At 37.4% G+C, this 17,253-nt stretch overlaps 1 protein-coding gene across 1 annotated transcript; it reads left to right on the top strand.

Annotated features, from left to right (window-relative positions):
• The first annotated feature begins 57 nt into the window (after positions 1 to 57).
• Positions 58 to 12,633, top strand: fbxl6 (F-box and leucine-rich repeat protein 6). Its single transcript, XM_083523668.1, has 10 exons — positions 58 to 198; positions 2,586 to 3,102; positions 3,219 to 3,377; positions 4,261 to 4,324; positions 5,969 to 6,100; positions 6,728 to 6,835; positions 6,943 to 7,056; positions 7,738 to 7,969; positions 11,698 to 11,938; positions 12,431 to 12,633. Exons 2-10 carry the CDS (start codon positions 2,588 to 2,590, stop codon positions 12,558 to 12,560), a joined length of 1,695 nt encoding a protein of 564 aa, XP_083379794.1. The 5' UTR covers positions 58 to 198; positions 2,586 to 2,587; the 3' UTR covers positions 12,561 to 12,633.
• The last annotated feature ends 4,620 nt before the right edge of the window (positions 12,634 to 17,253 follow it).

The following is a 17,253-nucleotide window of genomic DNA, read 5'->3' on the forward strand; positions in this document are numbered from 1 at the left end:
AAACGCGATTTGCAAAGCATTATGGGAAAACAGGAAGACGCAGCAGAGGGAGTCTGTGGGTTATTGAGCGCTTTTTAAAGTAGTTTTTAAAATAAATCAAGCTTAGGGTCCATTTTTTTGCGATAACAAAGAAAGTGTGTAATCAGGTGTGTGATAAAGATTCGTGCCGGCGAACACGCAGCGGATTTGTAGAAACAGGTACGTTGTGGTCGTTAATACTGAGACTGTTTTTACTGAAACACACACGTTCCATTTATTTCTATGCAACAAACTCGGTAATGTAACGGTATGAAGATTTACTTTGATTAAACAAATCTATAAATGTCCAGATGTTTATTTTCATTGAAAAATCCTACTCTTATCATGAAGAACAGCTTTACACTCTCAGCATCCGGACACTTTTTACTGCGGTTAAACAGGCCACACTTCTCTTTGTGTTGCGCGTCTAATCGTACACTTACGGTATGGGTGGCGAGAGCGGTCAAAACAGATGTAAAGACGCTTGAGAGGCGTTTCCATTATAAAAATACATAAAATAACAATACATTTTGTTTTCATCAAAGCACAAACAATACAGTTTCTTGTTTGTGGTGTAAAAAAAATGGGTCTTGATTTTTTTTATTATATATGTGTATATATGTGCATGCATGTGTGTGTGTGTGTGTGTGTGTGTGTGTGTGTGTGTGTGTGTGTATATATATATATATATATATATATATATATATATATATATATATATATATATAAAAATCAAGACCCATATTCAAACACTTTAAACATCTTTACTGTATGATGTTTGAGACTGTATTGTGTTTGACCTTCCTTTAATAATTTAATAATAGTTTAATATTTCATTTAATTATTCTTTACTCAGTGACTATCACTGAATTCATTTTCAGCTCGTTCTACTGTACAATTTTTAAGAAACAAAAAATCAGTTCAACTCATTTTACTTTTTTTTACTCATTTTATATTCAAACACTCATAAAACATTGTCCTTTATAGGTTTACTCATTCTTTCAAATAATTAGTTCTAGTAAAAGTACTTCCATCTTATCTGAGTTGAGCAGAATTTTTAAGCTGATCTCTCTCATCTGGCTTTGCTGAACTCTTTCAGCTGTGTATCATCAGCATAGCAATGGATGCGAATACCATGTTAATGTATAATTTCACCCAGAGACAGCAGATATAAAGAGAAAAGCAGTGGGCCTAAGACAGATCCTTGCGGAACTCCAAACTTTACCTTAGAGAGGGTGGAGAACTCACCATTTACATCAACAAACTGATCAAATAAGAACTACGCCAGGAGAGAGCTGTTCCCTTTATTTCAACAAAGTTCTCAAGTCTAGCAACCAGGATAGTATGATCAATGGTTTTAAAAGCTGCAGTAAGATCAAGGCAAAACCCTGATCAGAGGCCTAAATCCTGACTAATACATTTTAAAAATGTTATTCCTAAGTAGATGTGAGCAGAACTGCTGTGCTGCAACCTTTTCTAGATTCTTGGAGATAAAGGAGAGGTTTAGTATTGGCCTTTAGTTGGACAGCTGACAAGGGTCAAGGTCAGGTTTCTTAATTAGGGGGTTGATAACTGCAGTTTGAAGGATTTAGGTACATAACCAGTGCTAATGGAAGAGTTCATTCATTTTAAAGCAGGTTCAATTACCTCTGGAATTATCTGTTTGAAGAAACTTGTAGGCGAGGGATCGAGAATGCATGTTGATGATTTTGATGAGGAAATAAATTAAATGAAGGGATTCTCTTGAATAGGAATAAAACTTTTTAATTGACTGTCTGTTATAATTACACTTCTGTCTTCAGCAGGGGTGTCAAACTCAGGCCCGCGGTGTAATTATATTTGGCCGGTGAGATCATAACAAATGTGTATTCGAGCTGCCCGCCAGTGTATAGCGCATATACCGCTAATACTACAAATCCCAGAATGCTTTGTTAGTGCGTTGGCTTGTCAATCGAGACCGCTGAAAAACTCTGCCTACTCAGCGCTCAATTTACCCGCCGATTTACCATTTTTGAAGCCCAGAAATGCAGATTTGAACTGCTCAGTAATCCGTTTTTTTGGTTGATGTGGAAAGCGCACCAACCAACCTCCAAATGGAGCTGATTGAACTCCAGTGTTGAGACACGCTCAAATCAAAGTACGACTCTGTGGGTGCTGCACAGTTTTCATTTTTCTTCCCTAACACACTGCTTCAACTCCGTGCCCAAGCTGCTCAAACGCTCTCTATGTTTGGCAGCACATATCTGTGTGGGCAACTGTTCTCTTTGATGAAGATGAACAAAGTTTTCAATAAATATTGAGTTTGGCCCGTGACAGTTTTTAATTTTGGCCCACTGTGAATTTGAGTTTGACACCCCTGGTCTATATGGTTATTTATAAAATAGTTTGGATTTATATTAATTATCTGGATTTTTTTGCCTGATGTTTTCAACTTTAATATTAAAAAAGTTTATGAAATCATTACTACCTATTGATGGTGTGCATGTGAGTGCAGTGCTTTTATTTCCTGTTAATTTTGCTATCATTTTGCTGAAAAAAAAATTAGTTCCTTGTCTCATTTTTATTAGGAATGGATAGTTCTCATCAAGAAATATCAAATTCAGAGGAACACGAGACACCAGATAACAGTGGTCCATCATTCCAGCATGTGGCCACAGGGATATATCAGAAAAATACCATAGTACACAAGAGAAAAGCAACCGGAAAAAGGACAGATAATCCAATCAAAGATGAGCGGAGCAAGAAAAAAAAGAAGTTCCAACGAGAGCAGAGACCCAATTACACAGTACAGCATGGTGAGGATATGCTTCTGCTCATATCAAACGTTAGTCAGTTTGATAGTGTAAAAAAGCAAAAAGGTTGCAAGAGGAAAAAGGCCAAAACAAAAGCCACATCAGTGAGGAAGAAGAAAGAACCTAATAAAGTCTCTAAAATCACTGAAGACGTACTAGGGAATAATGGTTATTTGAAAGAATCAGAGGCAGCTTTAGGTTTTGCCTGGAGTCAGAGAATGCCAGTGGAAGTTCTAGTTAAGATTTTTGAACTGGTTGTTCTTCAGGATGGTGCCATACCTTTTCTCTGCAGGTAAGATGTATTTTTTTTTTTTTACTTCTTGTATATTGAAATGTTCTAAATGTTTTCTGTCTACTTTTTTTATTTAGCATTTTGGGTCATTTATTCATTGAATCGTTATTTTTAAGGGCCGGCCGAGTTTGTCGTCTGTGGAATATCGCTGCTTCTTCACCAGCTCTTTGGCACAGTGTGTCCATTGGCTACTGCTGGATCGAACCTGGTAAGAGTCAGTTACCTGGAACTGAACAGAAGATTAAGAACACTGTAGACTGGCTAACGCAGAACAGGTCAGTGATAACAGAAATTAAACTTAAGCTTTTTAACTTTTTTTAACAGCCGCAAAATCATTGTCACCCAAAGTAAAGATGAATTTTAAAAGGTTATGTTAAATATCTTTGTCATTAATTCTCTCTCCTCTCTTTGTGAGCTTAGTGAATAACCTGAGAACCAAGCACCAGTAAGACCAATCTTTCATAGTGCAACTTTACTGATTCTAGGTCATCCTTTTATAGATGCTTATTTTCAGGATTATGATGAGTTTAGGTAAGGAGACTTAAATGCTCATGACAAATACTTGATTCTCTGGTCATTGAAACATTTCTGTGACCAAAGTTGAATCATTGTGAGACCGGGTTTCACACTACCACCCAGCTGTAGCTTCTTGACAGATCAGTATAGATCCACCACCAGACTTTCTTTGTTTTATCTATTTCGTCATACAACATTTCATCGTACAACAATGCACCTTCCAAGTAGGTTCTTGACATCATGGTGAATGTCTTATGTACATTTTGAGATTCTGATTTAGTTTCTGTGTTGCCAGACAGTTATACTCGATTGAAAGAAAAAGTCGAATAAAAGGTGGAAATATAAGAAAAGTGTGCTTGCTCATAAGAATTTCTGAGGGCTCTACTTGTGATAAAATGGTTAAATAATAAATACCTTAAAATAAATATAATAGTTAAAATATTTTTAATAAAGGTTAAATAAATAAAATGTATTTAAAATAAATGAAATGTAATTTTGCATTTTTAATCAGTGTTAGAGATATTTTTACATAACCATTTTATCCATTTTTATTTTTACCATGGGTGCCTTTGTCTTATGAAAACTTCTCAAATTCTATATTGTATGTTACAATCTAAGCTGTTCACATTTTGTTTTCTCAAGGTTCTCACAGTTGAGGAATTTCAAGCTTTGTCACTGGAAAAAACATGTGAACTATGTTATACAGGTATTTTTTCCTGCCTAGTGCCAAATGTTAAACAAAGTTTTAAATAATACTACAGTAATGAAATATTTCACAACAGTCAGTTATAACTAGGTTTGCAACTATCGATTATTTTGATAATCGATTTTGTTCTTTTCGAATAAATAGGATAAAATAAAATAAAAAAACATTTAAATAAGCTGTTCTGCTTATTATAACTATATAGAACCATAATCCAGGGTCTTTATATATAAAAGTGTACCAGATATTGAGTTTAACTATCTTCAATTTAGACATTTTAAAGCTTATTGTGGCTGTTTGTTGAGGAGTGCATGGGGGATTTCTCCTTTAAACAAATTCACTCCTGCTGGGTTGGTTCTTTTTGTAAAAAAAAAAAAAAAAAAAAAAAAAAAAAAAAAAAAAGTGCATTTGAGCATGCAAGGTGTAATTTGTGTAAATCAACATATGTATTGTTTTTAGTGATAATTGAAGATGGCAAGTTGACAACCATACTTAAAAAGAAAAAATAGACATTTTGTTCACTTGTGATGATATAAGTATCTAGATCAATATAATTATAATTACATTTTTTGTAAAATAATTAAATGATTTGCATAAATTAAATATAAAAACTTTAAAAACTGTTTTAGTAGACAAGTGCTATAAAAATAAAATGGAAAGGGGAAATGCAGCAAGCTACCGGGCTTAAAAAAAGGGGGGGGGGGGTCAAAAAACACATCAGTGACAAAAAATTTTAATTGTTTGTTCGCACCGTTTGAAATTGAATCCTTCACAATGTCGTGAGCGAGATGATCGCACAACGTCACTACAGAAGAGATCCAGTGCGACTTTCCCGAAGTTACAAACAGTTTACACAATAACACTTCATTAAACTGTGCCATTTTCCCAAACACTGATTGGAAGGCTGTCCCATAACTGAGGGGCTTTATAGGAGAAAGATCTGCTCCCTGCTTCATTATTTGAGGTACCAACAAATAGCCTGCACCTTTTGATCTAAGTAGGCGTGATGGATCATATTGGTACAAAAGTTCACTCGGATACTGCGGCGTGAGAACATCAAGTGCTTTATACGTCCGTAGTAGTATTTTATAATCAATGCGAGATTTGATTGGGAGCCAGTGTAGTCTGATTAAAACAGGGGTGATGTGGTCATATTATGGATATTTTCTAGATCTAGTTCGAACTCTTGTTGCTGCATTCTGAACTAACCAAACATCTAATTTATATACATTTCTTATATATATATATATATATATATATATATATATATATATAAATAAAATATAATATTTCTAATTTTAGCAATATTTCTAAGGTGAAAGAAGGCGATCCTGGTGATTTAGCTACTTTGGACAATCTAAAATATTAAGATACTACATAATTCCATACATGTTTTGTCATAGATAAGATTTTTCAATATTAATGTACAATGTTGAAAATAATAAAAATAAAGAAAAACATTCCTCACCTTCAACTCTTTGTATGTATTTTACATATTCAGTTGCACTTTATTAATTTGTTTTATGCAGCTCTTTGCACTTCTGGTAGATGCATAGATGCAAAATGCATTTTGACTACATGTACAGTGCCCTGACAATACATTTGTATTTTGTCTATATTTGTAAATACATTTATATCTGTCTATAGACGATCTCAAATGCCTGCTTAAGTCTCCAGTCACTAGAGCTATTTTTCTGCCTGGGTGTGACAAAAGAGGCCTTTCAAAATCTAGGAGATGCATGTCAGTATCTTGAGAGCGTAAATGTGCAACACACAGAGGTATGTATGGAATGACTGCTTGTTGAAACTGCTTTTCAAGACCAATAATTCTGATGTAATGGTTATGGTGCTCTGGTACCACAGCAACAACACTACTACTTTCGTATTTATTTTCTGTACTGGCCCCCCAAAGCTGCATCAAGAATGTTTACTGTGAATTGTATGTACACTGAACAAAATTATAAACACAACACTTTTGTTTTTGCCCCCATTTTTTGAGCTGAACTCAAAGATCTGTTGTGGAGATGTGTTGCACTGCGTGAGGCAAATAGTGGTCACACCTGATAGATACACACACACACACACACACACACACACGCGCACACACACCCTTATTGTGGCCAGCCTAAGGCACACCTGTTCAGTAATCATGCTGTTTAATCAGCATCTTAATATGCCACACCTGTGAGGTGGATGGTCATCTGGGTAAGAGAAAAGTGCTCACTAACACATATTTAGATAGATTTGTGAACAATATTTGAGAGAAATAGGCCTTTTGTTTACATAAAAAACATAGTCTTAGATTTTTTTTTTAGTTCAGCTCATGAAAAATGGGGGCAAAAAAAGTGTTGCGTTTATAGTTTTGTTCAGTGTTTTTATAAATGTATTATATATTTTGCAATATAGTTTCTGGATGATGGTCTGCTGTCTTTCCTTGAAACCTCTGGGCGTCAGCTGAGAAAGATTTCCTTTACCCGCAGTTCAAAAAACGACAAACTTCTCAACGCTTTGTGTGTAGGCACATTTTTTTATTTGTCACGATGGAAACATTTGAGTACAGTGCAGAATTAGAAATTACATTGTGTTGAAAGTAAGGAATAATGTTATTGTTTTTATTTTAGAGGGGTTCATGTCCTGATCTCAGGTTTTTGGAGATCAATACAAAGTTAGACAGTGGATATTGCCCCCTTCCTATTTGTGTACAAGCTTTACAACTTGGCTGTCCCAAACTACAGGTATGCTGTTTTTTTTGTTTAGTTTTTTAAGCATTTCACCATGCATGCCAGTCAAAAGTAGTTAATTTTGCCTGTGATGAAGAAATACTAAATTTCTGTGATGAAGAAATACTAAATAGGGGAGTGGTAGCTCAGTGGTCAAGGTTACTGACTGGAAGGTCAGGGGTTCAAGCCCCAGTATCACCAAGCTGCCACTCTTGGGCCCTAGATCAAGGCCCTTAAACCTCTGTGCTCCAGTGGCACCATATCATGGCCGACCCTGCGCTCTGACCCCAGCTTCTAAGCAAGCTGGGGTATGCGAAGAACGAATTTCACTGTGCTGTAATGTATATGTGACGATGCTATATGTGATTAATAAAGGCTATTCTATATTCTAATGCAATGGTAATTACCTTTAAAACATAATTGTAACCAGTATACAATAAAAACTTTTTGCTAACTCCCAAAATCATTCAGATTAATTAAACCCATTTGCACAGTTTAAACACAGTCCATAGTACTTTTCAAATAAATGTAGTAAATTAAATTACATTTTAAATGAATTTTTAGTCAAACATTCTTGATGATAGTTCTGATTATTAAATGAATTTTAATTTAATGCTCTAAATTCTATGCTACAGAGTTAAATTTTGATTCAGGCTGAATTAAAGCATTATTTTTTGTGGATTTTCTCCCATGTAGACTTTTAGGTTGATGAACATTAACCCTGTTCCTAAAATGATTCGCAACACACCCAGTTCCACACTTGGCTTCCCCATGCTAGAGGAGTTGTGTATAGCCTCTTCATCTCATTCCTTTTTGAATGACCAGGACCTGCTTAATTTCCTGCATGGCTCTCCCCATCTGCGGGTGCTAGATCTGCGAGGATGCTCTCGCATCACAGCCTCTGGACTGCATATGCTGCCTTGTGAACGTAAAAATCTTATACATACTGTTTTATTACAGGCATATAATTTACTAAATGTATAAAAAAAAATACACTATGTACAAACATTTGTGGATACCTGACCATAAGATTGTTTTTTTTTTTTTTTGAGTGGGGGTTCCACATTCTACATTAATCAGGATGATAATAATAATCAGCTTTACTTCCATATATTGGTTTATTGTGTTCACACAGTAATTTGTTTCCAGCCTATAATTCATTCTAAGTCTCCTTTTACTGTTATAATAACCCCCACTCTTATGAAGAGATGTTCCACTAGATTTTGGAGTGTGCTTGTGGAGATTTGCACTCATTCAGCTACAAGGTTGTTTGTAAAGTCAGGCACTGATGTAGGTGGGGTGAGAAGGCCTGGGGTGAGGTCAGCATTCACATTCATCCCAAAGGTGTTCAATAGGGTTGGGCCATAGCATGAGATCTTCCATGCCTACCCATGTAAAGCATTGTCATTCTGGAACAGGTTTGGGTCTCCTAGTTCAGGTGAAGGAAAAATGTTATGCTACCACAGCCAAAGACGTCCTATACAAATGTTTGCCTGCAGCTTTGTGTGGGAAGAATCACTCATGGCTCAAAAATGTAGGTGTCCAAATACTTTTGCTTATATAATGTGTTAAACAAGCAAATATAATAATTTTTCGTGTATAGTGTATACACAAGTACACATGTATTTCGTGTATAGACATTTATTGATAATGATGAATGAGGAAAATGAGAGAGAGAGAAGGTTGGATGGTGTGGAGTTGTTGTAGCAGGAAGTGGACAGGATTAGTAAGGAGGAAGTGAGAGCAGCGATTAAGAGGATGAAGCGTGGAAAGTCAGTTGGACCAGATGACATAACAGTAGAAGCATAGAGTCATTTAGGAGAGATGCAGTGGAGTTTTTAACCAGATTGTTCAACAAAATTCTGGAAGGCATGAAGTTATGGGAAAGAGTAGTGGAAGCCAGCCTGAGAGAAGAGGTGACCATCTGTGAGCAACAGTACGGTTTCATGCCGAGGAAGAAAAGTATGTGAGGGTGGTGCAGGACATGTATGAGGAAAGTGTGACAGCAGTAAAGTGTGCAGTAGGAACAACAGACTGGTTCATGGTGGAGGTTGGACTGCATCAAGGATCCGCTCTGAGCCCTCTACTGTTTGCAGTGATGATGGACGAGGTCAGACAGGAGTCTCTGTGGACTATGATGTTTACAGATGATATTGTGGTGATCAGAAGCAAACTATAGTCCTGAGTCAGTGTAGCAGACTGTTGACATTAACTACAGTCCAAATCCATCCTCAAAGTTCTTACTCTGGAATTTCATTTGAGAAACCGTCCCCAGCTGGACAGAGAGCCCTCCAATTGAAGAGAACACTATTGTTGAGAAATTCAGTTTATAATATAATGATTATAAATATAATAATTTATAACATAAAATAATAAAAACAGCAATAAAAGTAAAAAAGTCGGGTTTATTAGCTTTGGTGAGTGCAGGTGCATCATGCACTGTGAAAAATTAAGTCATAAGTGATGTATGGAGCTGCCTATGTGGTTAAACACCTTGGCTATGTGGAGAAAACAGAGAGACCGCATGACGTCTTGACTCATCCTGCATAATAGGGTGCATAAAGTTCACCCATGTAATTTTACTTAGGTCAGCTTCAGCTATCAGTAGTAAAATCTAGTAATAAATAATATCATTTAGCAATTTGCTTCAGATAACATAACATCGCTTATATTAGTTTAAATTCAAGCTTAATAGATATAACCATTACATAGCATTAATATAGTATAATACTCAGCTTTGCACAGAACTCGATGTATAAAGAGAGTTCAGACAAAATCAATAATCATGCTGTAGAGCAAGGGTCACCAACCTTTTTGAAACTGACAACTACTTCTTGAGTACCGATTAATGTGAAGGGCTACCAGTTTGATACCCACTTCTGAAATAACAAATTTGCTCAATTAACCTTTAATTATATGTTATTATTAATAATTAATGATATTCATCTATGTGAAGACACTTATCATGTTAATGATTTCTCACAATAATTATCAACAATGATTTAAGATGGTAGGAAACAGATAAATATCAATGTGCCAAACTTTATTTCTATAAATCTCTGTAGGTTTTGACATTTTCAAATGATCACTTAAAAATTTTCACTAGCCAATAACAATTTTTAACAAATCATCCACTACGTTGCATCATGTTTGTACAGATTATAAATTACGTAACAAACAAAAATCAACTTTCAGATTTTACTGAATTTATCACCAAATCTGCAGCATTTTAAACAAAATTATCATATCTTACATTTAACAAACAAATTAACATTACAAACACATTTACATTTACACATTTAGAAAATATTTGTCCCCTGCTAAACCATCGGATTTCTGTCATCATAGGTCACCATATTCAGCTGACCGCTCCTCCTAAAGCACCCTGAATGTTCTGTGCTGTTTAGCTCTGGAGAGGATGCTGTTTATGATTTTCATGATGGGACTTGACGTGCCCAAAGCCTATAACCTTTGCACATGGTAATGCATGAATTTTGGAAACTCTGGGTTACCTTTACAGTGAGCGATGAAGCCTCTATTTCAGCCGATCATAGCAGGAGCCCCGTTGGTAGTCACTGGCTTTTCCAATCGCACTTTTTTCTCTGCGAAAGACTCCTTCACTAGAGTGGAGATTACATCCGTTCCATATTTCTTGTCTTTAAGCACAGTTTTTGCAATTATCATCATTGTTTCTTTGAAAACCTCCCCTTCTGAAAATGCCTTATTTTTCTTAATCAAGAAATGTGTAGCTCTAAATGAGGCTTCGATTACTTATTTTTTTTCGCTCATAGTGCGCTGCACAGTGGGTAGTTAGCATGGTAGCTTGCGTGACATGTTCCGAAATGTCTCTCAACATTGTGCCATCGCCACAGTCGCCCCAAAATTGAGACACACGTTTGAGAGTTAAAACAAAGAACTCTTCCTCCCATTCACTGCGAAAATTATATGTTTTCTTTCTTCTTTTCTGCCATGTTTTCGGGGGTAAATCATCTCCACTTTCACTGCGCTCACTAGCTAGTCTCCACTGCGGCTAGGCCAGCTAGCTCTAATCTACTATGAAACAATTTTTTTATCTAATTTACTATGAAACAATTTTTTTTTTTCAAATTCACACCAATGCAAGTGTGATTTAAAAAAGAATAACAACAAAAAAACTTTTGATGTAGCTCAGTGGTGCTATGGTGAGCTATTTTTAGAAAAGGCCCATGGGCGACTCATGTGGTCCCGCGAGCACCATGTTGGTGACCCCTGCTTTAGAGTAAAGTTTAAAGTTTAGCATACATTATATAATCAAAATGCTTGTAAATGTAACACGTTATAAAGGCGAGTGAGCAGATATGGCTGATGGATTAGGTTAGGGAAAAAATTAGGTTAAATCAAAATGATATTTTGAGATTTTTTCAGACAGGAGTCTCTGTGGACTATGATGTTTGCAGATGATATTGTGATTAGTGGTTAGAGTAGGGAGCAAGTTCAGAAGAGCCTGGAGAGGTGGAGGTATGTGCTGGAGAGAAGAGGAATGAAAGTCAGTTGGAGTAAGACAGAGCACATGTGTGTGAATGATACTTTTTCCTTTTTCCCTGTCATTTCACATTATTACACATAGCTTCATTTACGGACATCTTTGGTTTTAATTATTTAAATTCTTGGTTGTAGGTCTGGAGTGTTTATACTGGGGGCTGTATTTCAATAGTAAAGTCATGGTGGCATCAAACAAAGGCATTCCCATGCTCACACAGAAATGGAGCCATAGCCTTCAGGAGCTGGATCTCACCAACCAGCCTTTCTCAGAAGAAGACATGGAGATTGCAATGGGACATCTAGCTCATGGTACTGGAGCAGATTTCTTTCATTCTTTGAATCTCAGTGGGACCAAGATCACATCGGGTGCAATCAGGTATAATTGCAGTAGCAAGCAATGAAGAAATGTTTTCAGCACTTGTAGAGTATATCAATTGGGTACCTGGTGGTCTAGTGGTTAGGATGCGGAGCTCTTACCGCTGCGGCCCGGGTTCGATCCCCAGTCAGGGAACCAACCCCAGCCACTGTTATATCCCAAGCCCGGATAAATGGGGAGGGTTGCGTTAGGAAGGGCATCCAGCGTAAAAACCTGCTAATTCAAACATGCGGATGATCCACTGTGGCGACCCCTGATGGGAGAAGCCGAAAGAAAGTTTAAAGAGTATATCAATTGGAATTACATGTGAACTTCCCCGAGCAAGCAAGTTTTTAAATCCCTGTTTGTTCTTGATCATTTTCGGTTTTGTGTTCAACATTTCCTGTTAGATGACTAGCAATGTACAACAAGCTACAAATGACACGTGTATCTTTTATAAATATATACATTTCTTTTACAAATGAGAGGTAACATCGAGTGTCATTTTTACAGGTTACTAGTGGGCCAGTCTACAGCTCTTAGCTACTTGAATCTGTCATCATGCCGTTACCTTCCGCGGGGACTCAAACGAATTTATCGTGGACAAGAAGACATACATCAGCTCCTGGACAAGTTAAATTGATGAATTGTGTTGTTTTTTTCATGCTATTGGAATGCATTTTATGACCTATTCTTAAAAATCTATGTTTAACATATGCTGTCTGCATTTTTTTTCTTTTTGAACACAGTTCTGAATCACATGAAATTTTTTTACAAGACTTTGGTATTCTATGGAAGGATATAACAGGTAATTTTCAAAAGGAATTGCAAATTGTATTGGAGGTAGTTGGTGAAATTGTGGAAGACATTATGGTTTGCTCAGATACTCCAAGCAGCCATGACACATGAGTAATACATGGTAATTAATATTGTTATTTAAAAAAGACATGGTCATAACTTAAGACAAAGGAAATACAGTTGCAGACAAATGGACTGCCAAATTTCGACTGGAAAAGCAATCAATGAATGAGTCCACATATGGAAAACGCTATTGCAAATTTGCAATTTCTTTTGAATTGCTTCCGTAGTATATTTTAAAAAATAACACAGATTAAGAAATTATAACACAACATAAAGTTGGCCAGGTGCCAATTTGTGAATGGGGGTGAAGGAAACAAGGTTTATAAGGCATCTGTATCATCTGAGCAATAATGGAATTGTCTTCAGATAAATGTTCCACATGCATTGCTATAGCAGAATAGATAAGGGGGTCAAGTCGAGGAAGCTTTTATTGTCATTTCAACCATATATAGCTGACGCAGTACACAGTAAAATGAGACAACGTTCCTCCAGGAACCCTGGTGCTACGTAAAACAACATAAAGCTACATAACAGAAAACACAGAGCTCAGGACTAGTAAGTGTCCTCTCCACATAAAGTGCATCGTGTGCAACCTGGTGCAAACACTGCAAGACACCGTGCAAAGACAACACAAGAAAAATACACAAAATAGTGCCGCCAGTAAATCTACTGTATATGTTACAGTGCAGTGTGCAGAGAGAACTAAGTACAGGAGTGAACGTTGTAATTAAACAAAATGTAAACAAAAGGGTTTGTGCAAAGCAATAGCAGCAGTCAAAAAGATGTGCAAAAACAGCATGTAAACAGTTTGTATTAATTCAGTGATATGGGTGGTGCTGAAGACATGGATGTGTGAAGTGAGTACGAGTGTGTTGAGTCTGGGTTGTGCAAATCATCATACACGTGTGAGAGTTTCAGTTCATTTCTGTGTTGTTGAGGAACCTGATGGCTTGAGGAAAGAAACTGTTGCACAGTCTGGATGTAAAGCCCAAATGCTTCAGAACCGCAATCCTGTTGGCAGGAGGGTGAAGAGTGTGCGTGTGGGGTCGTCCACAATGCTGTTGGCTTTGCGGATGCAGCGTGTGGTGTAAATGTCCATGATGGAGGGGAGATGATGATCTCTGCCGTCCTCAGGGTCTGCCGTAGGGTCTTGCGATCCGAGATGGTGCAGTTCCCAAACCAGGCATTGATGAAGCTACTCAGGATGCTCTCAATGGTCCCTCTGTAGAACATGGTCAAGATGGGGGGAGGGAGATGAGCTTTTCTCAGCCTTCTCAGGAAGTAGAGACGCTGCTGGGCTTTCTTGGTGATGAAGCTGGTGTTAAGCGTCCAAGTGAAGTTTTCCGCTAGGTGAACACACAGGAATTTGGTGCTCTTGACAATCTTCATGGAGGACGCATCGATGATCAGTGGAGAATGGTCACTCTGTGTTCTCCTGAAGTCAACAACCATCTATTTCGTTTTGTCAACGTTCAGAAACAGGTTGTTGGCTCTACACCAGGCTGTTAACTGTTGCACCTCCTATCTGTAGGTTGACTCATTGTTCTTGCTAATTAGACCCACCACGGTCGTGTCAACTGCAAACTTGATTTGAGCTGTGCATTGCTACACAGTCGTAAGTCAGCTAAATGAACAGCAGTGGACTGAGCACACAAACTCAGTGTAGTGGTGCTGGAGATGCTGTTTCCAATCCGGACTGACTGAGGTCTCCCAGTCAGGAAGTCCAGGATCCAGTTACAGAGGGAGGTGTTCAGGCCCAGTAGGCTCAGCTTAGTGCTACGGGATGATTGTGTTGAGATTGGTCGCCGTCTTGAGGCATGTAGGGACAACGGTGCTGCTCAGGGAGCTGTTAAATATGTCAGTTTAGACATCCGCTAGCTGTTCTGCACATTCCCTGAGCACTCTGCCAGGAATGTTGTCTGGTTCAGCATACCTCCGTGGGTTAACACTGCATAGACTTTTTCTCTCTTCAGCTGTGCTTAAAGGCTTAATTGTTAATTAAGGCTGATTTGAAGCTGGCATAATTCTTAGTAATATCACATTTACATTTACATTTGCGGCATTTAGCAGACTCCCTTATCCAGAGCTACATACAAAAGTGCTTTGAGTCTCTATCACTATCACGATTGCCACTGAAAGTTTTCAATGCCTCAAATAATAACTCAGAAAATGTGACTGGGTGCACTCCTTTCACATGTCAGCTATTTTATCCCAGTTAACTGACATCAGCCCGAACACTTCAAGCAGTGCCTGTTTTCTCTCTAACTTATTTGCAGTTCTGTCCTTTACCCCAGACCAGGGTATGTCCCTAAGGTGCCCTTGGTCCTCCCACAACCTGTTATGTTGCAGGCATTCTATCCTCATTTTCAGGCCCCTGACCAGGAAAAAAAAATTCTTCAATTCATGTTTGTATTGCAGTTTTAACGATAAACATTGTATCAAAGCAGCTTTACACAGATAATGTAGTGATAAAAATGAATAAGATGTTCTTTATAAGTGTAAGTTTGTCCCTGACAAACAAGCCGGTGGTGACTTTGGCAAGGAAAACTCCCTGAGATGGCATAAGGAAGAAACCTTGAGAGGAACCAGATTCAAGAGAGAGCCCATCCTCATCTGGGTTGCACCAAATGTCCATTTATTACAGATAAATGATGTTGCGGGGTACAGTGATGGTGATCAGAAGCAAACTATAGTCCTGAGTCAGTGTAGCAGACTGTTGACATTAACTACAGTCCAAATCCATCCTCAAAGTTCTTACTCTGGAATTTCATTTGAGAAACCGTCCCCAGCTGGACAGAGAGCCCTCCAATTGAAGAGAACACTATTGTTGAGAAATTCAGTTTATAATATAATGATTATAAATATAATAATATATAACATAAAATAATAATAACAGCAATAAAAGTAAAAAAGTCGGGTTTATTAGCTTTGGTGAGTGCAGGTGCATCATGCACTGTGAAAAATTAAGTCATAAGTGATGTATGGAGCTGCCTATGTGGTTAAACACCTTGGCTATGTGGAGAAAACAGAGAGACCGCATGACGTCTTGACTCATCCTGCATAATAGGGTGCATAAAGTTCACCCATGTAATTTTACTTAGGTCAGCTTCAGCTATCAGTAGTAAAATCTAGTAATAAATAATATCATTTAGCAATTTGCTTCAGATAACATAACATCGCTTATATTAGTTTAAATTCAAGCTTAATAGATATAACCATTACATAGCATTAATATAGTATAATACTCAGCTTTGCACAGAACTCGATGTATAAAGAGAGTTCAGACAAAATCAATAATCATGCTGTAGAGCAAGGGTCACCAACCTTTTTGAAACTGACAACTACTTCTTGAGTACCGATTAATGTGAAGGGCTACCAGTTTGATACCCACTTCTGAAATAACAAATTTGCTCAATTAACCTTTAATTATATGTTATTATTAATAATTAATGATATTCATCTATGTGCAGACACTTATCATGTTAATGATTTCTCACAATAATTATCAACAATGATTTAAGATGGTAGGAAAAAGATAAATATCAATGTGCCAAACTTTATTTCTATAAATCTCTGTAGGTTTTGACATTTTCAAATGATCACTTAAAAATTTTCACTAGCCAATAACAATTTTTAACAAATCATCCACTACGTTGCATCATGTCCCCTGCTAAACCATCGGATTTCTGTTATCATAGGTCACCATATTCAGCTGACCGCTCCTCCTAAAGCACCCTGAATGTTCTGTGCTGTTTAGCTCTGGAGAGGATGCTGTTTATGATTTTCATGATGGGACTTGACGTGCCCAAAGCCGATAACCTTTGCACATGGTAATGCATGAATTTTGGAAACTCTGGGTTACCTTTACAGTGAGCGATGAAGCCTCTATTTCAGCCGATCATAGCAGGAGCCCCGTTGGTAGTCACTGGCTTTTCCAACCGCACTTTTTTCTCTGCGAAAGACTCCTTCACTAGAGTGGAGATTACATCCGTTCCATATTTCTTGTCTTTAAGCACAGTTTTTGCAATTATCATCATTGTTTCTTTGAAAACCTCCCCTTCTGAAAATGCCTTATTTTTCTTAATCAAGAAATGTGTAGCTCTAAATGAGGCTTCGATTACTTTTTTTTTTTCGCTCATAGTGCGCTGCACAGTGGGTAGTTAGCATGGTAGCTTGCGTGACATGTTCCGAAATGTCTCTCAACATTGTGCCATCGCCACAGTCGCCCCAAAATTGAGACACACTTTTGAGAGGTAAAACAAAGAACTCTTCCTCCCATTCACTGCGAAAATTATATGTTTTCTTTCTTCTTTTCTGACATGTTTTCAGGGGTAAATCATCTCCACTTTCAATGTGCTCACTAGCTAGTCTCCACTGCGGCTAGGCCAGCTAGCTCTAATCTACTATGAAACAATTTTTTTATCTAATCTACTATGAAACAATTTTTTTTTCAAATTCACACCAATGCAAGTGTG

The sequence above is a fragment of the Silurus aristotelis genome (genome assembly GCF_946808225.1).
Source record: "Silurus aristotelis genome assembly, chromosome: 21".
NCBI lineage: Eukaryota > Metazoa > Chordata > Actinopteri > Siluriformes > Siluridae > Silurus > Silurus aristotelis.